This window comes from Cervus elaphus, chromosome 15 (assembly GCF_910594005.1).
Source record: "Cervus elaphus chromosome 15, mCerEla1.1, whole genome shotgun sequence".
Taxonomy (NCBI): domain Eukaryota; kingdom Metazoa; phylum Chordata; class Mammalia; order Artiodactyla; family Cervidae; genus Cervus; species Cervus elaphus.
The window spans coordinates 93,378,087-93,399,454 of NC_057829.1; the positions used below are offsets into that span (position 1 = coordinate 93,378,087).

General features: G+C 65.8%; 2 protein-coding genes across 19 annotated transcripts; both read right to left on the reverse strand.

Annotated features, from left to right (window-relative positions):
- Nucleotides 1-769: 769 nt before the first annotated feature.
- LOC122708718 (sperm flagellar protein 1-like) lies at nucleotides 770-8,430 on the reverse strand. 15 transcript variants are annotated; one of them, XR_006345283.1, is made up of 7 exons: nucleotides 8,260-8,430; nucleotides 7,679-7,790; nucleotides 6,587-6,734; nucleotides 6,353-6,450; nucleotides 5,658-5,760; nucleotides 3,593-3,881; nucleotides 770-1,504 (listed from the first exon to the last, which is right to left on the reverse strand). XR_006345283.1 is itself a non-coding variant. In XM_043925131.1 (6 exons), exons 1-6 carry the CDS (start codon nucleotides 8,396-8,398, stop codon nucleotides 3,708-3,710), a joined length of 774 nt encoding a protein of 257 aa, XP_043781066.1. In that variant the 5' UTR covers nucleotides 8,399-8,430; the 3' UTR covers nucleotides 770-3,707. The 15 variants fall into 15 exon arrangements, 7 of the variants coding, with proteins under 7 accessions (XP_043781066.1, XP_043781069.1, XP_043781068.1 ...); XR_006345282.1 differs by having other exon boundaries at nucleotides 770-1,987; XR_006345281.1 differs by having other exon boundaries at nucleotides 770-2,030.
- Nucleotides 8,431-8,779: 349 nt separating this feature from the next.
- On the reverse strand, nucleotides 8,780-20,482 carry ADAM8 (ADAM metallopeptidase domain 8). Of its 4 annotated transcripts, none has more exons than XM_043925125.1 (24): nucleotides 20,176-20,482; nucleotides 19,041-19,144; nucleotides 18,090-18,166; nucleotides 17,916-17,994; nucleotides 17,738-17,814; nucleotides 17,409-17,592; nucleotides 17,085-17,144; nucleotides 16,915-16,983; nucleotides 16,470-16,639; nucleotides 16,293-16,374; nucleotides 15,809-15,957; nucleotides 15,317-15,494; nucleotides 14,999-15,088; nucleotides 14,726-14,915; nucleotides 14,559-14,640; nucleotides 14,106-14,268; nucleotides 13,606-13,683; nucleotides 13,027-13,111; nucleotides 12,279-12,393; nucleotides 11,637-11,814; nucleotides 11,133-11,198; nucleotides 10,929-10,979; nucleotides 9,568-9,645; nucleotides 8,780-9,212 (listed from the first exon to the last, which is right to left on the reverse strand). In XM_043925125.1, the coding sequence occupies exons 1-24, from the start codon at nucleotides 20,219-20,221 to the stop codon at nucleotides 9,183-9,185; spliced, it is 2,481 nt and encodes an 826-aa protein (XP_043781060.1). In that variant the 5' UTR covers nucleotides 20,222-20,482; the 3' UTR covers nucleotides 8,780-9,182. The 4 variants fall into 4 exon arrangements, with proteins under 4 accessions (XP_043781060.1, XP_043781059.1, XP_043781062.1 ...); XM_043925124.1 differs by having other exon boundaries at nucleotides 10,929-10,982; XM_043925127.1 differs by lacking the exon at nucleotides 11,133-11,198.
- Between the last annotated feature and the right edge of the window lie 886 nt (nucleotides 20,483-21,368).

The window sequence follows — 21,368 nt, forward strand, 5'->3', positions numbered from 1 at the left end:
CTGAAAGGCGAGAAGTGGATCGTGACTTCAGCTGCCGCTTTGGCTGGTTCTCTGAGGGGGGGGGGGTCTCTCTCTTTGAACAACGTGTCCTTTTCAGGGTCTGTGAGGGGACAGGACAGATGTCCAGTGTATGCGTGGCCCAAGAGGACCGTGTCTCAGGTGAGCTTGCCAGAAGCATCCTTCTTCTTCCTGATTGTAGAACACATCGCTCTGATGGAACTGTCAGCAACACGGAAGTAACCGTTCTCCCACCCAAGAGCAATCACTGTGAACCGATGGGCTTCTGCCAGCCTGTTCTCCAGGCATCTTTTCACCACTTTCTGCAAGTAAGCATGTCCCTTCCAGGGCAGCCCCACCCAGCGGCAGTGGTGGGCCCCTGGAGGGGGTGGAGCTGCCCTGTGGGGCACCGAGGGCCCAAGCCGCCTTGGGACAGCAGCCAGTTGCTGTTCTTTCCTGTCTTTTCTCTGGGTTTTCATTTCTAATCTCTGTCAATTGCAATCGGCACTCATTTACTACCTGAATTTAATCAAAGCTTTGAGTTAAACAGGACTTCCCTGGTGGCGCAGACAGTAAAGAATCTGCCTGCAGTGCAGGTGCCTCAGGTTTGATCCCTGGATCCCGAAGATCCCTGGAGAAGGGAATGGCAACCCACTCCAGTATCCTCACTTGGGAGAATTCCATGGACAGAAGAGCCTGGCGGACTACAGGTTGCAAAGAGTACCACTGAGCGACTAACACTTTCACTTTTTGAGCTAAACAAACTTTACCTTCTGGGTGAACCTCTGTCAGTTTTTTAATATACTTTTTATTTGGAGAGTAATTACAATATTGCGATGGTTTCATGGAAGCTGTCACTAGTTCACTTTTCACACACTTTGTGCAGCCAGGGTGTTTTTCCCCCGAAAGGTGTTTCTCACGTGTCAGAGAACACTTAATACATCCACACCACCAGATCAGCCGCTGCCCCTTCCGGCGCAGAAACGCAGCCTGGCTCGCTCTCAGCATGATGCCAGGGAGCGGGAAGCCCGGAGTTCACGTCCACGCCACCCTCCAGGATAGCTTTGTGGCGTTGTGGTCAAGCACCTGCGCCCCTGCCTTCTGAGTGAGCCCCAGCCCACGAGGTCGGGCCGCCTCCCAGGCGCGAAACCCCAGTCTTCGCAGCCTCAGCCTCGCCCACCGCCCCGCCCCCGACGCCCCGTGCGCCGCGTCTGAGCTGCAGCCCCTCGCTGTCTTCAAGCCTTTGCTCAAAAGTCACCCTTGCTGGGCTCCCAAGGCCCCACTCCCATACGTCCGCCTGTTCTCACGCCCCCTCCCAGCTCTGTTTCTGGGGCTCGCCCCGTCCCTGGCCCCAGGCCCCGCTTCCGGGCAGGTCTCGGCCCCAGCCCCGGAGCTTTGCAGCCGCATGGCCCCCGCCCCCACCCCGAGGCGCATCTGCAGCAGCAGGTCCAGCTCGCCGCCGTGGTCGGCATCTCCCCAGCGTCGGTGGCGCTCACTCGAAACCCATCTGGGAAGGAAAGGCTGGATCAGACGCTTCAGAAACCACGGAAACAGACGTGCCAAGCTGGGGAGGGCGCCTTGGGGGCCGCGGGGGGAGGCCAGGAGCTCCCACAGGCCTGGAGGCCACTGGCGTTTCTGTCTACACTGGGCTCCGTGGTACAGTCCACACCGCTCACCTGCGTTCTCGTGGGTGGAGGCCTGGAGGGTTTCTGGCTGACGCAGGAATTAGCATGAAGCCCTCCAGTCCTCTGCAGGCAGGAAGGTCAGGGGGGCTCTAGGCCCTCATCACAGCCTCTTGCCTTTTTAAGGAGGGTCAGCAGGGCGTGATTCCGGCCCTGGCCACACGGGGCGTGCTTGGACCAGCCTGGGGCGCTCCCGGGTGGTGAGGGCGTGGCCTCGCGGGCACCTCCGCAGCGTTTCCGGAGGAGACTGGCGAGGCCCAGGGGCCGGCTGCCTCTGCCCATCCTGGGCAGGCGGGGTCCCTGTGGGCCTGCAGGCTGTCATTCACACCTCTGCACCTCCGAAGGTCTCCCCTTAAAAATGTTTTTAAAATCATGAAATAACACGTGCAAAAACGTCTGCCAGATGACACGCCAGGCCCCCGGGTGTGGAGGCGGACACCGAACAGGCTTTGGTGTTTGCCTCTTGGTTGCAGGGGTGGGCAGCCTGACTTTAACGTCATTAACTTCCAGGGGCTGTCTCTGCACCCAGGGTTCGAGGGGAAAGCTGGGGTGAACTCACAGTGACACAGGCCTCTAACAGCACACAGCTGCCCCTGGCCAACAGCAGTGAGTGGAAGATGGCACGGGCAGCTTAGGTCAGTGGGTGGCCACAGAGCAGCCTCACCTCATGTTCTTCCGGAGATAGTCCTGCCTCTGTGTCTCCCCAGGGCCCAGGCCTGGCCAGCTCTGCCCATAACCCACTGCCCAGCACATGGTCACCCGGCCGCCGGCCAGGCTGAATCAGTGTGCCCTGTGCCCGACCCCCACCCTGGTTGCTCCTCCGCATTCCTGCCCCTGTGGGTGGCACAGAGCCTTCAGCTGGCGAGGGGGGTCAGGGTCCTCCAGAGAACCCCCAGCCTCGTGCCCCCAGTGAGCCCCCTCCTGCCCCCGCCCCGAGACACTTCGCGCGCTAGGCTGAGGAGCCCATCTCCCTCTGTGGCTCCTGACGCTGGATCGGTGGGGGCTGCTTGCAGCTTGGATCCCACAGCTGGCAGCCCAGACCCGCCCCCAGACACACATCCTGGGGCTCCTCTCCAGGGGTGAGGGTGTGCCCAGGAGAAATCTGAAAGTTGGCCCCTCCTAGGCAACGCCCCCCTCCCCAACTCAGCCTCCACAGCTCCTCCTGGGGAAGCAGACCCTCTGCCTCAAACCCCAGGTCCCTCCAATCCTGGAGGCTTGGACCCGTGCTATGGGGCCAGGGCTGCATGTCTGACTCAGGGAGGACGTGGGCTGACTCAGAGCAGCTCCAAAACCGACGGAGGTTTCTGCTCTGACGCTGCTTCCTGAAACCCTGCAGGGGCCCGGGGCGTGTGCGTGTATCGGGAAGGGGGCAGTGAGTCAGTTGGTGGGGGTGGGGGGCAGTACCCTGGATGCTGGAGCAGGAAGGTGAGAATGCCAGGACACAGGACAGATAGGACACAGCCCCCTGCCCCCCAACCTCAGCATCTCAGGGCACCTGGCCCCCACCCCGATGCCCCCACCCAGGGCCAGGGCCCCACATGCACTGGGGGGAGCCCGTCCTGCGGGTCCTGGCTCTGTTGACCCCCAAAGCCTCCAGAGCAAGGAGGGCTGACTGGCTATGTCGGATGACCACCGTGAGGTCCCCACAGGCGCCCTTCAGGAAACACAACCTCCCACGAGCCGTTTCCGCGGGGACCCCGGGACGGCAGGTTGGCTGACTCGCGACGCTGCCCCCACCCCGGACCCCCCAGCACACAACTGCCCGCAGATGCTCCGCGTTCACAGTGACACCGGGACAGCTCAGGGGCTCCAGGGAACTAGGCCCGTCTTCATATCCAAACTGGTCTTGGTGGGGGGAGGCGGCAGGGGGGTGGGGGGCAGCAGGGGAACCTCAGGCCGCATTGGCTGGGCACCTGGGATGTGCAGTCAGGAGGAGCCAGGCCTCTGCTTGTGGACACGCTGTCTTGGGCCCTCCTCGGCGCTCCGAGTCTGATGGACAGTGCGTGGCCACACCCAGAAACACCCAGTCTAGGGGATTTCCATGTGGGCTCGGGGTCGGAGTCTGGTGGACTCCTTCCGGGTCCCTTCAGGCCCCGGAGTACCCCCTCCCCGGGGCTGGTCCCCCTGTCGCATGAGCGCTCCGATCCGCTGATCCTTCAGTTTCACCAGGTGCTCCAGCCTGGCCACCTTCATCTGCAGAACCTGCAGGAACACACACCCGAGGGACACCTGTCCACGCTCCTGTGGCGGGCAGCTTCAGCCCCAGGCTGAGTGTCCAGCCAGTCCCCCTGCAAGGGCCACACCATCAGTGATCAGACCAGAGGTCCTCAAGCAGGCCACTCTGGGTAGAAACAACATGGGTCCCTGAAATGAGTCTGAGACCCCAGGTGATGGAGGACAGGCCAGGAGAGGGAGGGGCTGCCCTAGACCCACGGAGCCTCCTCGCCGGTTCCGAACCTTTGCAGCCCTGCCCAGCGGCTCAGCCGGGCTGGGCAGGTCCTCGGAGCAAGCCTGCCGAGGAGACAGTCTCATGTGCAGGGGTCACTTCTGAAGGGAAACAGCCGAGAACATGTCCCTGTGCAGACAGATGGTCAGGACCACCCACCTGGCGCTCCTGCTCAGCTGTCCTCACGCAGAGCCGCTGCCCCCCAGCCTCCCCCAAGCAAGGCCAAAGTCCCCCAAGCAAAGTCCCTCTCCTGGAAGGAGAGCACCCACCACGCCCCAGCAGTAAGAGTGAACAGATGTGGAAGTTCGTCTGCCCCCGAAAGCGTGTCCAGAGGACAGACGGCTCCCGCTGGCTGAGGCAGGGAGCCGGCGTCTCAGATTGACCCTCTGAGGGCCCTGAGCGCCAGCACACCACCGGCCTGGCCACACCGCCCCTTGGCGGCGAGCGTGAAGGGCAGGGGCATCCCGAGGCTGGGCGCCGCCTTGTTTCAGCTGACGCTGCAGGCTTGGACCCCGACACCCCCACCCCCCCGGGTCAGCCCTGGGATGCTGCCCCTCCGCCCCCGCATGTTTTATCTGACGTCAGTGACAGTCACGGGAACGGAACTCAACTGTGTCACCACCAAACAGCAGGTGAGCTGTCTTGCCCTCTGGGTTTCAAAAATCAAATGAAGTTGGTCCCTGATCAATGTGGTGGTGTGGGGGGGCCACCAACCCCTCCCCCAAGTCAAAACCGGACAGTGTAGCCATCGGTCTGCAGCGCAGACGGCAGCACTGTGGTGCCCACCTAGTGGAAAACACCGTGCGGTTCAAACAGTGTTGCTCTGCGGCCCCCAGTGGCCGTGGCTCCGTCAGCACAGGCCCAGATGGGCAGGGCGTGAGGGCCGCAACAGGCCTTGCTGAGACAGGGCTTCCTCCCTGCCGTCCAGCAGATGCAAACCACAGGATGATGCCACTTTCCTGCTTCCTCAAGAAAACTGCGTCAAGATTCGCGGAGCCAGCAGGAACCGCTTTGTCATCACCATTTCTACAGCTCCTCTGACCCCGAGGCCATGTGGCCTGCACACCCCACCCCCACTGTCTCGGGTCCAAAAATGCAGCCTGGACGCCCACCGGAGCATGTGGTGGTTGCTGAATGGCAGTGATGGGACCCGAGCACCTCCTGAACCTGGGAGTGCTGGAGACCCTCAGCGAGAGGGGGAACAGGCATACACCCCCAGAACTAGGCTTGCCCCTTAGGGAGCTGCCTTCTGCTCCCTGACTGGGCCCCAGGGCCCTCAAGCCTGCCCTCCAATATGTCCGGGTACCAAGGCCTGTGAGTCTGCAGCCCCTGACTCGTGGTCTCTGGTATCTGATGACAGGCAAGGCTGGGGTGGTCAGTCTCCGAGGGGTGGAGGCCCACTGTACTCTCCCTCTGCTTCTGGGTATCTCTGGGATGTGCTCGCAGGCTCCCCCGGTCAGGGGCCCTGCCTGGCTGCCCCCACCTCGCCACATGCTGGTCCAAGCTGCTTGGAGGGACGGCCAGGCCTGTACCTTGATGGTCTCCTGCAGGACTGCCAGCGCCTGCTCCTTTTCCTCCAGCAGCCGCTGTGGCAGCCCAGGGTCCAGGTGGTGCCAGGGCTCCCCGGCTGGGCAACTGAAAGGTAGACACGGGCCTTCAGCAGGCGGGTGGGTGGGCCAGTGGGGCGGTTGCAGAGAGTTTGATCCGGAGCCCACCCTCTGCATGCACAGTGGCCCATCTTCTCTGAAGCTCTCTGACTCCAATGGGTCTCCACCCCAGAGCGTGCCAAGGGGCTCCGCAGGCCTGTGAGACCACCGGACGCGTCAGCTCCGGCCTTCAGTGTGGGCGGCTGGGCCAGGCCTGAGCTGGTCCGCAGGCGCAGCCCGCCACACCTCTGAACGGCTTCCTCATTTGGAGAAGCCACCCCTGAACCTGAACGACGGCCACTTCACGTGGCCTGTGGGCAGGGGCCCCTTGCGGGGGTGACGGAAGCGGGGCTCCCTGAGCAAGGCGTGCCTTGCCCGTTGGGTGCCACCCCAGCGGGGGGCAGGGCAGTCTGCCGGGCGCAGGGCCCCACACGGGGTGGGGGTGGGGGTGGGGGTGCAGTCTGGACACCCCCAGCCTGGGCAGGGGAGGCGAGCCCCACCCACCAGCGTCACCACTGGAGCGTCCTGCTTCTTGCAAGGGGCTCCAGCGTTGTGCCATGAGACCCCCTGGAGGGACTGACCCGATCCTTGTCCGCAGGCCTGCGGGCGTCTCCCCATCACAAATGGGCAGGGGGACATGCTCCCTGGAGGCGGCAGCACAGCCTGGACCCGAGCGCTTCTGAAAAGGGATGCAGGCAGGTCAGGCACGGGGATACGGGGCTTCGTCCCCACTTACTTCCTGGTTTTACTCTCATCGCAGGCAACAAGCCCGCATCCCAACACAGCAGAGGCCACGGCCATGCGACGGTACCCACGTGTCCAGCTGTGCCGGGTGGGTCCTCGCCGGCCTCCACCTTGTCCCTCACTGCACACAGGATGGGCTCAATAGCCCCAGGGGTGTTGACGACCACCTTTCGGATCTCTTCCTCCGAGACACTGAGACCCAGCTTGTGGAAGACTTTCCTGCAGAGGCAGCGGGTGCAGCCCTGAGACGAGGCCCAGCGGGGATGCTCACCTCGTGCAGAGCCGCTGGACTGGGGTGCCTTCCAGCCCCCGTACCCACAGAGGCCCGGGGCCATCTCTTTCCCGGTCACCCCCTGCGGGTCATGGGACACAGTGCGTTGTGTCTTCAGGTCAGCTGAGTCCCAGGCTCACTGCTGCCTCCCTAGGTAGCACTCATCTTCCTGAGGCTCCTCGGCTCTCTGCAGGTGTCCTGCGCGTTCACCTCCAAAGTGCTCAGAGCCTGACCTCTCACACGTCTGCCTGCAGCTGCCACTGTCGCCAGGCTTTGGGGGTGGGGGCAGCCGCCCACCCCGCTTCCATCTTCCCCAGTCTCTCTCCCCTCCGAGTAAGTCCCACCAGAACCTGCCAGGCCTCAAGCCAGCTAAGGCACTGTCCCCTAGGGCAGTGTCCTGCAAGGGCCCTGGGTGGATCCGCACGCCCTCCCCACTGCAGCCTCGCAGAAGACCCAAGTCCCCCCTCAGGCTGCTTGCTTTCACTTCCTGTGGTCCTGCCTCAGTGTCCTCACGAGACTCCTCACAACTGACACTGGCCCCATCTCATTTATCCGTCTTCCCTCTCGACTCGCTGGGCCCATTGACTGCCGTGTCTGCTGGGCCTGAGCAGTCTGTCACCCAGAATTTTTGGCGGGTGAGTGCATGAGAGGCAAGGTCAGTGGGCAGAATAATGCGCTGCAGAGCGTGTGTCACGCTGACTGTTGCTGGCCTCTTGGTGGGGAGCCCCCAGGAGGCTCAAATGGAACTGGACAGAGTATCAGGGAAGCCCACGCACGGACACAGACTGAGAACCTGTCCCCGGGGTGGAGGCCGCCCATGCAGGCCAGCCTTGGGGAGCGAGGAGTGGGCCCAGCAGGGAGGCAGGGCGGAAAGCCCCGCTTGGAGCCCTGCCTGTTGAGAACGTTCCAGTTGCTGCGCTTCTGGCCGGTGTTGCAGGTGGGGACGTAGTTGTGCAGGTCCACTAGCCGGGGGCGAAAGAGCTTCACGACCTCCGCCAGCATCACTGGGGCGGGGCGGGCAGGGGCACAGGGTGAGCCGAGGGGCCCCGGATTTTTGCATCATTCGTCCCCCAGGGCCTCCACGCAGAGAAGGATAGAGAGGGGTCCCGGGGAATCCCCGCAGGGTGTGGGCGCCCCGGCGGGAGGACCGTGAGGGCCGGCGGGCTCCGAGGAGCTGCTAGGGGACCCCCGGGCAGGCGGGGGTGGGGCGTGAGGAACTCCTGGGCCCCCACTCCGCTTGCCGCCCCACTCCTCCTCCTAGGGCCATCTAGGCAGCGGTCCTCCCGCCCCTCCCCGGGGGCCTTCACGTCACGGCTTCGCAGGGAGCCCAGGGCGCGGAGACCTTGCCCGGGCCGCGGCCTTTGCCTGGACGTCCCGCCAATCAGGCCCCGGGACTCCCGCTGGCCGAGGAGGACGAGCGCTCGGCTCTCGGCCTGGACCCCCGGGCAGGCCCCCCGGGCCCCGGCCCCTCACCGCCGTCACTAAAGTCCCGGGCCAGGTGGCGCTTGCGGCGACTGAGCGGCAGCGCGTCCAGCCAGGCGTAGAGGCCGTGGAGGGCGCCGGGCGGCAGCGGCGGCGGGGCCGGGGGGCGCGGCCTGGCTGTGTTCAGCATGGCGGCGCCCGGCGCGGCGCGGCGCGGCCGGCTGTTTGGCGGTTGCCAGGAGACGACGCCGGAAGCGCCTGTGGGACCGGAATTCCGGGCGGGGCCGGCAGGGCCGGGACCGGAAGGGCGGGGCGCGCAGGTGAGGGCGCGGCCACACTCGGTGCCCGCGGGAGGCTCGGGAGGGGGAGGGAAAGTCAGACCCGACGCAGTAAGGCTGGGGGTCCCCGAGACGGTGAAGGGCCGGGAGCGACTGAACAACATTGACAGTAGACTTCTATTTTAACAAACGTTGAATGCTTAGGTCTTATAAATTAAATTCCCTTGTTTCGCATGCAACACTTTACACTCATCTAGTAAAAACTTCCGGTCATTTAAAACTTGATCAATAACTTAATCGTAAAATATAAGCATTTTATTAAATTTTTGAGCCCTGCTAAATGTGCACCTGAGGTTTTCAGGTACCAGATAAGACACCAGTGGCGGTCTGAAGACACACGCAGTTGAGGGGCTGGCCTCCCCCAGCCTCCTTCCCCAGGTCAGGACAGCAGCCGATGGCCCAGCTGGGAGTCCTGGGCCCAGCCAGGGAGTCCCGGGTCCGGAGGCGCTAGGCTGTGACCTTGAGACACGGAAGAGTGGTCTTGGCCCTGAGGAGCTGGCTCTTCTCTTAGGACAGTTCAGAGAGGACTCAGCCCCTGAGGGGGTGGAAGGCCTGGGGCCAGGCGGCTGCATGTGTCGCTGCTGCTGGCGAGGTCACAAGACCACACCACTCAGGGTGCTTTGAGCTTGGGCCCTATCACCTCCTCTGGACAGGATTCAGAGCAACCTTGGGGAAGGAAAAATGATAGTAAAGACCATCTGCTACAAAGAGCACAACTGAATCTAACTTCGTTTTACTTTTCTTAAAATTTGGATCCTCATTTCATCCAAAAACATGACTGTGCTCAGAGCGGCGACAGCCCTGGATATTAACAGCTGATGCTTTATCAAGTCTATTCTCTATCCACAAGCAGTAGACGTCTGTACTTAAACCAGTGCAGAAAAAGACGTTAGCAGCCGGAAGAAGCGGTAAGCATTGAAAAGTCCTCTGACAGAGTACAGAGCAGAGGTTACGGCCTCCTGGGGAAGCGAGCTCGCTCTGCCCCAGCCGGTGGGCACTGCTCTGGCAGTGAGGGCCTCACCTGAGTGGGTCCAGGCTGGGCCCCTCTCACTCCAGGCTTGACGGGTGGAATCGGGGGAGCGCAGGTCGGCTTGATGACCTGGAAGGATGGAGACAGCTGATGGCTGGCAGTGCCCGGCGCTGTCTGCCCAGCACTTCTAGAAAGTTCCCTGGGTGCTGTGTTCCGCCCCAGACTGGCCTGCAGGCTTCTCTGCGCTGAACGCGCTCTACAGAAAATTGCCCTCGACACCGCCCCACTCTGGCTGGCACCGCCCTTGAATGAAACCCAAACGTGGCAGGACCCCCATTCCTGGGCCTGTCGGATTATCTCACCACCCTGCCCTCTCCCCTCAACTCCCCACCTCACCCCACCCCACCCCAACATTACCCAGGAAAAGCTCTTAAATTACCAGAATGTGGGTCTTTGAAAGGTCTAAAACCAAGGATTCGCCACTAAAATGTGCGTTTGTTTGCATTTCAGCTTTCCAGGGGCAACCTTGGCTGGGGTGGGGAAGGAAGGTCTCTAGCAGGAGTCCTGCTCAGCCCAGGCCAGGGTGGGGTGCAGCTCAGCGCCCAGAGGGCCCCGCTGAGTGGGGCGAGGGGCTGAGGGCTGGGGCGGCCTGCACTTTCTTCTCCAGCACAGTTCCCTGGCTGCCCCAGCTTCCTGGACCGGAAATCTGTTTGCCCAACCCCCATCCCTGTTTGGCCTGTCAAAACCCCTCCTAAAACTTTATTTAAAGACTTTTTTTGGTAACTTTACTGTAACTCTAAAATTAACTCAAAATAAAAAGTAAAAAAGAAAAGAGAAATAGGGAATCTTCATTGAATAAATACTGCAGTAATGGTTGTCCCAGGCGAGATCCACCCACAGAGGCCCCATGGGTTAGCTTGAGGAGGAACCAGGCTGGCATCTCTCCAAGCACCTCCAAGCTTTGACCACAAGGGGAAGAGGGCCCTAACAGTGATTTCGAGTCCCCACAGACACCACTGCAACCAGTGATGACTCCACACCACCGGGGACGGACAGGCTGACACGGGGCCCGTAGGACGCCTGGTGGGTGAAGCCCTGCCCCAGGAGGGGAGAGAAAGCCTGGTCTTCCAGGCCTCACCGTCAGAGTGAGGGGAGCCCCCGCCTGCGGGGAGGTGAGAGTGTGTCCAGGAGTGTGTAGGACCCTCAGCAGTGCTCCCAGCAATGGAGGCGACCCACCAGAGCCAGACCTCACAGTGGGCAGAAGGGCCTCCCATATGCGCCCCAAGGCAGGGGGCCTGCTGGGGCGCCAGTGACTCGTGTTTGGAAGAGATCTTTCCCAAACCGCAGAAGCCTCAAAAGGATGGAGGTGGAGCCCACAGCGCCCCTGAGCTCCTCCCCCATGGCCCTCTCACCTGCTTTGGCTTCAGCACCGGAAGGGGCTTGGCGGGAGGAGCAGGTCTGAGCTGCTGGGAGTGGGAAGGAGTGGTCAGAACCCCCAGGCCCCCCTGGGTGCCGTTCATGTCCTCGCTGGGCTGCGAGACTGCGCGCCTGGCCCGCCAGGTGCAGCCACAGAGCCTCCTCCCCCGGGGCCCGCGCTGTGCCCCCTCCCTGCTCACCTGGCCCGGGGCCTGCGGGGGGTACACAGGGAGAGGGGACGGTGGGCTGGCCATGGCAGCTGGAGGCTGAAGGGAGCAGGTGTGAGCCTGGGTCTCCCAGGGCAACCACCCCCAGAGAAGCCTGGCTCAGAGCTGCCCCCCACCCGCTGAGGACCCAAGGTCCTGGCCCCTCCCAGAGTGGGGAGGAGGCCCCAAGTGTGTGCACTGTGGGGGTCCCCCATCCTGCTCCACACTGGGCGGGGCCTGAGCCTCGACCCCCTCCCCCAGCCCTGGCTTCACGTGGAGGTGCTGGGCAGCAGCACGGGCCTCTGCGCCTCTAAACCATCCTGGGATGGACGCTGCGGAGGCTTTGAGCCTCAGGTTCAAGGCTGCTCCCGGCTCAGGCGGGTGCTCAGAACCCTCGTCCTAGAGCCTTGGTTTCGCCTGCAAATGGTGGTCACTCTAAGCCCCATAAGCCTGAGATTTGGGGGTAGCCAGGAGTCTGTCAGGATGGCTGGCGCTTACAGCAGGGGGTGGGCGCTTAGGGGTCACTGAGGAAGCTGTGGGCTTGGCGGGCTGGGAGGAAGGGGCTGGCTCTAGGGAGCCACCGGGGGGAGCCTGAGCCCCGCCTTCCGCAGGTTTGCTGAGCCCTTCCTGGAACAGGGGGTTGGAGAGCCCCATGGCCGACTTGGGTGCCACGTTCCTAAGAGAAATAAGATGGGTCAGTGCATCCTGGCCTCAGGATTCAGCCCAGGGAACTGAGGCTCCTGGGCGTGGGGACCCTGGCCCAGCCCCAGATGGCTCAGCTGCAGCCGCCCCGGGGGGTGTGCGGGCCACAGCCACACAGGGAGAGCTCTGGGGTCGGGCCAGGCCCGGGGCAGGGGCGCTTAGAGGCCACGGGCAAGCGTGTCCTGCTGCAGCCAGCACAGGGCGAGGTCCCCACACAGCGGGCTCAAGAGCGCAGTGTCCGGGCGGTGGGCCGGTGCTGCCTTCTCTGAGCTTCCTCGTCACCAACGCGTCCCCACAGCCCAGCCTGCTCCCACGGCAGAAGGCAGGGGCCCAGGGCGGGGCCACCAGCATGGGGTCCCCTCTCCCCCCAACAGCGCCAGCAGGCGACTGGCCATGCACACGCTGACGTCCTGCGAGCCCAGAGCACAGCTCCCCCACCTCCTTCGGACTGGGCTCCGGGCCTTGCAGTAGATAAGAACGCCCACCAGGATCAGCACCAGCACCACCAGGGCGCCCACGCCCGCCAGCACACGCGTTCGGAGGCTCCCAGGGGCTGTGGGAGCACAGAAGGCCAGGCGTCACTAGGGCCAGACCTGGCTCGAGGCAGCAGGGACCGGGAGGGCCCACCAGCAACTCAACCCTGGCCAGGCCAGCCCGGAGCTGAGGAGGGGCGAGGAGGGGATCACCTCCTCGGCGAAGCCGACAGCCAGAGCCCTGGCCACACATCCCCAAAGCCCAGGCCTGTCTGAGGCTCTGAGACCCGGTACGTGACACCGGCACTCTGGGCTCTCAGGGGACCAGTCGGGGGCTTGGTGGCGGGCGGCCCTCGGCCCTGGTGATGCGGGAGTGGCTGGGCCAGGCCCCGGCGGCCGCAGGTCTGTGCACGGCCTTGTGTTCAGTGGGGACGGTGTGGGGCTGGGAGGCCAGTGTCCCGGGCCCAGGGCGGGTTAAGGATCCAGCAAGGAGCAGCCCGTGCCACCTGCAGCCCTCCTTCTGGGACAGGCCTCCCTTCTCCGGGAGGGCCGCCCCGGACTTGTGGGGTGAGGCTGCAAGGCCACACCCTCCACAGGCCCCTCACGGTTCAGGGGCACACGGCCTCCTCTCAGCCCTGCCCAGGACCCCTGACCAGACCCCGTCAGGCTTGAGAACGTGTGAGGAGGCGCCCAGGCGGGTGGGCCCAGCCTACCTGCGTGCGTGTCGGACGGCGGCTCTGCGCAGTAGGGCGGGGCCCAGCCCGGGTGGCAGTGGCACTGGCCCTCGTGGTTGCACTCCTGGGGGACGGCCGGGAGTCAGGGCCTCTGGACCCCCACGCGCTGTGCTGCCTGAGCCCCCCGACAGAGGGTGGCGGGGTGTCTAGGACCACCGCCACCAAGGCTTCATCACAGGTGCCGAGAGTCGCAGCCCTCCCAGACACTGTGGGGCTTTCTGAGCAAAGCAGGCAGCGCCGCGGGAGGCAGGGCGGTCTGACGGTGGGCTGTCCTCCCCAGGAAGGAACCCAGGAGGGCACAGCCCCGGAGCCCTGGCCTTCCCAGTGTCAGAGCTCAGAACCAGATGCTTCACACCTGACTATCCTGCCCACATATCCACCGGCTCTGACGCCCAGGAGATCCCCAACAGTCCCCGCCTCGGGAGGTCCCGGCAGCTCCCGACGTCCCAAGGGCGCCAGCCTTGGCCCTCTGTCTGCCTTGGGGCGGGGGCCAAGCCTGGCTGGCACATATCTCAAGCCCAGAGGACAGGTGGCGGGCTGTGCCCTGGGCCCACGTACCCCATGGCCGTTGCACCGGGCGGAGCAGTTCCTGGATCTGTACACGTGCAGGTCCTGGCAGAAGCCGTCCCAGCAAACCTGGAGGGCAGTGGGGTCTCCTGAGATGGCCAGTCTAGACCCCTGCTTGAAGCACCCAGTCTCCACCGTCAGCCAGAGCCGCCCCCCAGCTTGCATCTGGGCTCTGGGGGGACAGGCCACGGCCCCCACCCTCTCAATGGCCCCGCCTGCAGGTCATCTGCTGGCCAACCTTGGCTGTGGGGAAGGACCATGCCCAGCCAGCTGTCTGCGGCCACCAGGGCCAGAGGACCCCCCGGCCCACCCCTAGGGCTCGCAGACCGTCTTCAAACCCGTTCACTGACATGGGGCTTCTCCCGCAGCCCCGTGCGCCTTCTGACTTTCTACCTGGGGCAGAGCGCTCCAGCAGCCGCCACGGCCCTGCTCTGGGCCCTGCAAGCTCGCCCCGAGCCCAGCGGCCTGACCGGGAGGCATGTCCAGCCCACCTGCTCCTCGCCGCACTTGGTGCCCTTGGGCACCGGCTCGTACGCGGTGCTGCCGTCCTGGACGACAGCTCGGCAGATGCCCGAGGAGGTGGTGAGGATGCAGTATCCGCGTTCCGGGGGCTCCTGCCCCCCCTCGCAGAAGAGCGTGCCGCACCTGTTGACCCTGGGGACAGGGACGAGCGTGGGGCCGCTCTGCGGGGCTTCCTGCTCCAGGCTCAGCGCGCCAGGAGCTCCGAGGCCACAGGCATCCACACCCCAGCCCCAGGGGCCCACCCGCCTAGAAGGGCAGCACCCGAGGGTCCCGCAGGGTAGGATGGCCCCCTCCACCCCCGCCATCCGAGAGGCCCCGACTCAGCCCCAAACTCCTTCGTGTAGAGGACCTTCTTGTGGCCCCAGGGAGGGCGACATCCCAGGCCCTGGCCCTAGGGGAGCTGGGCCACGAGGGACACTCACCTGCCGGACTGCAGGGGGACCCCAGCCCGACAGCCTTCGGAGATGCCGTAGCGGAAGCAAGTCTCCACGGCCACCCGCGAGCCTGTAGGAGGAGTGGGTCAGTCCTCCGGCTTGGGACCGCTGCCACCCTCGCCTCCCTGACGGTCCTGCGGCTGTGCCCGCCTCACCTGGCCCCCACAGGTCCCGGCAGCGCTGGGCCAGCGTCGGGCAGGCCCCGTTGTAGCAGTAGCCCCCCGGGCAGGGCGCACCGTTCTCCCTGAAGGCGTCCTCGGGGCATGTGGGCCACCGGCCGTCACAGTGCTCGCCGAGGTCACACTGGTCCTTCGCGGGGCGGCACGGCTCTCCGGCTGGCTTCACCTGGTTCCAGGGTGCCAAGATCACCATGGGAACGGGAGGCCCCCAGCCTGCACGCCTGCCCTGGGCCCGGGCCCCAGGCTCACCCTGCACTCGTGGCAGCAGGCGCCGTGGGCGCACTCGGCCCCCTTGGCCAGAAGGCATGTGCTGGCGTTGCAGCAGCGATTCTGACAGTCCTGGGGGCAGGGGCGACAGCGAAGGTCTGAGTGGGCTGCACGCCGGGCCCCCCGCCCCCACCGCGGGAGGACCGGTCACTCCCACCCAGCAGCCCTGCCGGTTGTTTCGGGAGGTGTGGCCGTTGAGTGCGCAGGGCACCCAGGGGTCAGGAACAGACACCCAGCCTGCAGAGGCGAACTTGGCCCACGAGCAGAGACAGCGGAGGGTGGCGGTGTTTGGCTCTGTACCTCGGGGCGGCCACAGTCACACTGCTCCCCACGCTCCAGGAACCCGTTTCCGCACACAGGGCCGCCCACCAGCCGGTCAAGGTCCGGGATGTCCACCAGGCAGGCCGTGCGGGGCTTCTCCACGAACGTCTCCAGGTCGGCCCGGCTGCACTGACTGAACTTCCTGGGGTACTGGGAGCTGGCGGGGGGGGGGGGCCCTTCCAGTTATCAGGAGGGCTTCCTGGGGTACTGGGAGCTGGGGGGCATTGCCATTATCAGGAGGGCTCCCTGGGGTACTGGGAGCTGGGGGGAGGCCTTCCAGTTATCAGTTATCAGGAGAGTTTCCTAGGGTACTGGGAGTTGGGGGGCATCCCCGTTATCAGGAGGGCTCCCTGGGGTACTGGGAGTTGGTGGGTGTCTCTGTTATCAGGAGGGTGGGTGGAGCCGGCTCTGCTCGCTGACAGCACCTCCCAGCCCTGGGGCCCTGGGCCAGGCTGGACCGCCGAGCCTCACCCGATGCTGGCCGCCATCACGCAGCCGCCGCCCTCCCTCGGCACCGGGCAGTAGCAGCCAGCGACATTCTCGTCGTGGTCCATGCCCAGGTTGTGGCCCATCTCGTGGGCCATGGTGCTCGCCACACCGATGGGATTCGGGCTGTGGTCCTGCAGGGGGGCCATCCTGGCTGGGGTTGCGCCCAGGGCAGATGCCCCACCTCACTGCCCACTCCTCCCCAACTGTCCGCCCCAGGGAGGCTGAGGGCCTTGGCGGTGCTCCCGCCAACATCACTTTTCAAATAGTAGATATACGGTAATGTTATTACAAATAACAGTAACAGCGTCAATGCTGCTCAGCCGGCCAGAGTGCAGCAGTGGGCGGAATGCTGGACCTGAGTGCCCTGCCCCCCCTCACATGCTCTGCCAAGCCCCAGGCCTCGCGGCCGGCCCCGCCCCCAGGCCAGCTACAGCCTCGGTCCAGCACACCCGTGCAGACCCCGCACCTGGTTTACAGCCCCCGAGCCCTGGGAGCACATGGCAGACACCTTGGCCAGTCCCACGGTGGTCCCCGTGAAGTCGACCCCGCTAGGAGGGAGAACAGTGTCCGTCCGGGCCACCCCGAGCCCGCGCCCCAGGCCCCTCCCCCAGGGGCGGTGTGGCCCCGCCCCCAGCTCGCTCACGTGATGAGCTGCACGTTGTCGTGCGCCTGCCGGCCCACCAGCTCTCGGGCCCTCCAGGCCAGGAAGCTGTCCAGTGTGGCGTCGGGCTGGGAGCTGACCTGAATTTTGTCCCCACCATTCCACATCTCCAGGCCCACGAGCACCACGCGGAAATTGAGCTCCTGATAGAGCTGCCAGAGGACAGGGAACCGCGAGGGTCAGGCTCGGCGGTGAGGCTGGCGGAGGGCCTGAAGCCCCACGGTGTCCACTGTGATGCGAGGGGTCTCGAGGACTGGGGCAGGGTCCCGGCTTCCCCTTCCCCCTGGCGGGTGGCTCTACCTGCAGCCAGCCCACCACCACGGCCGCCCCAACCCTCCGGTCCAGCAGGGTTTGTCAGGCTGGGCGTGAGCTGCCCAGGGGTCCCGCGGCCCCTGCTGGAAGCCCCCAGGGTGGAAGTAGCGCCCACCTTGTCCACGTGGTTGACCACCTCCAGCACCCGCTGACGCACGGCCTCTCTGCTCCCAAACCGCTGGAACTGGAGGAAGGCAGACCCTCAGTGGCAGCCTGGGGCCCACGCCCGCCCATCACCCCTGCACCCCGCCCCCGCCCATCACCCCTGCACCCTGCCCCAAGTACCTCCGTGCTGTCCGTGACCACAAACAGCTCCACATAGCGGGTCTCTCTGGGTTCTGACCACTTTTGAAAAGCGGTGACAAGAATCCAGTCAGCCACCAGCCACAGCCCTCCTGTCCTCAGCCCGTCTGCACACGCTGACCATCTCCCGGGCCCTAGAGCTGGCGCCCGCTCCCGCCAGCGCTGGGTGAGCCGTTGGGGGTCGGGGGGCTCTGCCTTCGCAGGGTGGAGCCAGGCGCAGGCCCACCCTTCCCTTGCTTAGCAGCCAACAGCCTGGGGGCGCGCAGGCCCAAGCAGAGCAGTAGGAAGCGTTGGGCCTCCACTCACCCGGGGTCTGAAGGCTGCAGACACCCGCGGCCCCAGGATGCTCTCCAGGCTGCTGTCGTTGACACCGCAGGTGCCAGCCTCCTGCTGCAGGTGCTGCGCCAGGTACAGGGCGTGTGGCCCTTCCTCCCCGGCCCCCGCCAGGGGCTCGATCAGGCGGACAGCGGGGCCTGCCTGGAAGAAGCCCCTGAGGCAGAGGCGAGGGTGGCTCTGAGGCTGTGGCCCCGAGGCTGTGGCCCCAGGGACCCCACTGCTGCGCCCGGCCGACCCCTTCCTCCTGGGCCCCGCTCACTCCTCTGGAGGGCGAGGGGCGCCCGGCCTGCAGCACCCACCTGAGGCCGGCACAGGTGCTGAGGCTGGCGGCTGAGTGTGGGTGCCCCTCCACGTGGCCCTGGTAGAAGCAGTGGTCCTGCGGGAGGAGGGTGTGAGGACCCCGCTCCCGCGCCCGGCTCCCCGCGCCCGGCTCCCCGCGCCTGCCGCTGGCCCAGGGCAGGAGCACTGGGGCCATACCTGCCTCTGCAGCTGCTCTGTCACCTGGGAGCCGTTGGCGGCCGTGTAGGTCTCCGCGTAGCCCGAGCCCACCAGGTCCCTGGAAAAGAGCCACCGTGGTGCCCTGGCCGCCCCTGGTACAGAGGAGAGGCTGGAGATGGTGTGGGGCGGGGCGGGGGAAGGGTGGGCGCTCACCTGTTCTTCCGAAGGTGCAGGGTGAAGGTGTGCCCGCGGGCCCCCAGGACGTAGCTCACACTCTCTGGGTACAGGCCCTGGGCAGAGGGCAGGGAGGGGTCCAGGGTGAGGCCCTGCCTGGCCACGCCCACCTCAAACCTGGAGGGGTGGTGGGGCTTGGGCTGTACCCAGGGGTGGGGCAGGCTGGCAGCTCCACCCAGAGCTGGGCCTCAGGCCTCCGGGAGAGGACAACGCCCCTCCCAGGCCACGTGTGGGAGGGGGACCCCGGCCCGAGAGAGGACGAGGGGGCCGGGCTGCCCTCCCTGCTCCGGCGGACTTGCTCCTGTGAGGCCCTGCCCCTTCCAGCCCCGGGCCGACCGGAAGGACGCCCCCAGGATGCAGCTGACCCCTCCCCACCCCCCCACCCCCCCCACCCCCCGCCCGCCCCGTCCCGGACCACGTGCAGGGCGCCTGCAGAGGGGGCTGGGGGCCCAGGGCAGTGGGTGGCTCCTTCTGGGACATGGAGGTCAAGTCAGGGCGGTCTCCACCCTCACAAGCAAGAATGCCCCCAGGCAGCCCCGGGGAATCCCAGCCCGGCCCCTGCCCGCAGAGCCACCCCACGTCTCAGAGTGAAACCAGGCCGGCTGGCGGGCTCCAGAAAGGAAGACGGGGCTGCGCCAGCCGCCACCCAGGGCCACCCAAGGTGGCCCTGCCTCCGGGGTGAGCAGGATGGAAGAAGGTGAGGCCTGGGAGCCGGGGGGGGGGGGGGGGGGGCCGGGGCAGGCTGCTCGGGCAGAGGTGAGCTCCCAGGAGTCTGCCCAAAGGCCTGGAAGCCCCCCGGCCCTCAGCCCCCTTACTACAGTTGGGGCACACAGGGAGCTGTCACCCTGCTCAGAGTCGGAAACGGACTCTGAGGGCCCAGGTTGGGGCGGGTGGGGGGGACCCCTAGGCCAGCGTCCCGCCGAGACTTACCAGGCGGGAGGGCAGATCCCGCCGAGCGCGGGGTGCAGGCAGGCGCCGGGGCTGCACCACCTCGTACTGCTCCACGTGGGGCAGGGCGGCCCCGGGGGCAACCTCTGCGGGAAAGGGGGGTCAGCAGTGCACAGCACACCCTCCCACCCCGGGAATCCCTTCCCAGCCTGCCGTGCACGGCCCCTTCTCTGGGGGAATCACAGCAGACCCTGAGGTCTGGCTCCCCAGCCCGAGTGGGGGCCCTGCCTTAAAGAGACCACAGGACCCCCACCCGGGCAGTGCCCAGAGACACTGCCCAGCGCCAGCCCGTCTAGGAGCTTACCAGCTGCCACCCGGAGCCCAGGGTGGCTTGAATACCACCCCCTTCTTAGGGGTCAGGACGCACACAGGCCCTGGGGGGTGGGGGGAAGCGGGTCTGTCCGCCCAGCCCTCAGAGCTGACACTTTTCATCTCCATAATCACACAACTGCATCTAAAGGCGGAGCAAGAGCCCTCTTCCGCAGGGTTCACCCAGCCTGGAGCTAGAAGCTGCCCTGTACCCGACCGGACACTGCAGACCCAGAACCGACCACCGGCCTCACCCCCGAGAGTCTTCCTCTTGCCAGTGTTAGTGGTCGTGCCCCCGTTACACCGTCTGGCAAAGCTCCAGGACTGAGAGGTTGAGGGGAGGGCGCCTGCCTAGGAAGTGCCCTCACCCCAGAACCCCAGGAGGCTCTTGGGAGCCAGGGTGGGGGTAAAGGCTAGCAGCACAGCCAGCCCCCCCAGAGAGAGGCAGGTCCCCAGGTGGCCGGGAAATTCCGCGGGGTGTCCCCGGCCCCCCCGCTCCAGGTCACCGCTCCTTATTCTCCCTTCCTCGCCAGGCTGGCGGTCCCAGCAGAGGTGGGCAGTCGCCCCCAAGCCCTGGAATGGAGCGGGGGCAGCCGGCCCTTCACGCTGAACCTCCCGGCAAAGCCCTCCTCCAGCGCAGGAAACGCCCAGGTGACCGTTTACCCACACAGTTCCCTTTTGCAGGTTCCCTGCGTCCACCGCCCGGGCCTCCCTGCTGACTGGCCGACTCCCCGAGGAGCCCAGAGTTCCGCCCAGGGAGCCGCGGGCCAGGCGGCGGCGCAGGCAGAGCGGTCCCGCTCTCACTCACCCCGCAGCCCCAGCGCGGCGAGCAGCAGGAGCCCGAGGCCGCACATGGCGGGGGTCCGGTGGGCGTGGGGTGCGAGCCGGCCTTCGGGGGCCCGAGCGCAGGTATCCGGGGTCCGGGAAGGGCGGTGAGAACAGGTACCGCCACGGCTGCGCCTACACTGAGGTTCGTCTTGCGCTGGAGTCAGGCTCGTTCCCGCGCGCCCCACCCGCAGCGACTAGCCCCCGGGTCGCGGCCAATCAGCACCTCGGGTACCGGGAGGGGCGGGGCCCCCACCGCCTCCCAGGTCTCCCTGTAGTCCCCTGGGGCACCCGTCAGCGACCACAGCCAGTGCTCAGCACTGGGAAGTTTCCTAAATGTGAGCAGAATTAACCAGGGTCAGGTGGTCGGGCTAACATGCGTCACCCTGCAACGCTGCGTCCCCCAGGGGCGTGAGGGACAGGCCGGGACTGCCGGGGGCCTGCTGGGATGGTGGAGGTAACTGACTGGGAAGGGCTGTGTGTGTATGGGGGGGGGGGTTCTCTTGGGAGGGCATTCCCTCCCGCTTCCTGGGAACAGAAAGCCCCAGCGGCCCCTGGGCAGCCCTGTGCCCAGGCCCTGAGGCCTCACCAGGGAGCCTGCGGCAGGGCGCACGCAGGGGCAGCTGCCTCACTCGGGCACAGACCCTGCACTGTGGAGGGTGTATGCGAGGCTGCCTGGCCGGTGGGCGGCCCAGGAGTGGGCCACTGTGCCAGTGCCCTGCACAGCGGCTGGAGGCAGCCTGCCCGCGGGCGGCTCCCCTGGTTTCTGCCAGTCCTGCCCTCCCCTGTCCTGCAGGGCAGGGCTGCCCCCCCGCTTTGGCCTTGTACCCAGGGACCCAGGCTTCCTGCAGCCGAGCCGTCCACGGCACCCACGTCTCCTTCTGGACGGGCTCTCCCTGACATGGTCAGACATCGGGTCATGTCAAGGCCTCAGGTGAGATGGTGTGGTGCGAGTGGTTCCAGACCAGAAATCAAAGTTCACCAGGCCATCATTTCCCCCGAAGTGAATGGCAGGAAAAGGAATACAAGGTGGGACGGGCTCACACACACTTTGGAGTGTCCCGGGCGCAGGTGACAGCGTGGGGGCAGAGGTGGTTTCTGTCCCTGAGCTCACATCATAAAAACGACGCGTGTGAAACGCCCAAATCATCTGGCAATTTTACTTCTCTTCCTTGG

Coding starts and splice junctions, on each gene's coding strand:
- ADAM8 (XM_043925124.1), bottom strand. CDS start 20,221: ATGTGCGGCCTCGGGCTCCTGCTGCTCGCCGCGCTGGGGCTGCGGG. Junction 15,958..16,292: donor GCTCGGGGGCTGTAAACCAG/GTGCGGGGTCTG, acceptor GCCCCCCTGCAG/GACCACAGCCCGAATCCCAT. Junction 11,199..11,636: donor CTAAGCGCCCACCCCCTGCT/GTAAGCGCCAGC, acceptor TGCTCCCTTCAG/CCTCCAGCTGCCATGGCCAG.
- LOC122708718 (XM_043925129.1), bottom strand. CDS start 8,398: ATGCTGAACACAGCCAGGCCGCGCCCCCCGGCCCCGCCGCCGCTGCCG. Junction 6,735..7,678: donor AACTGGAACGTTCTCAACAG/GCAGGGCTCCAA, acceptor CTGCCTCTGCAG/GAAAGTCTTCCACAAGCTGG. Junction 6,448..6,586: donor CACCCGGCACAGCTGGACAC/GTGGGTACCGTC, acceptor CCTTTTCAGAAG/CGCTCGGGTCCAGGCTGTGC.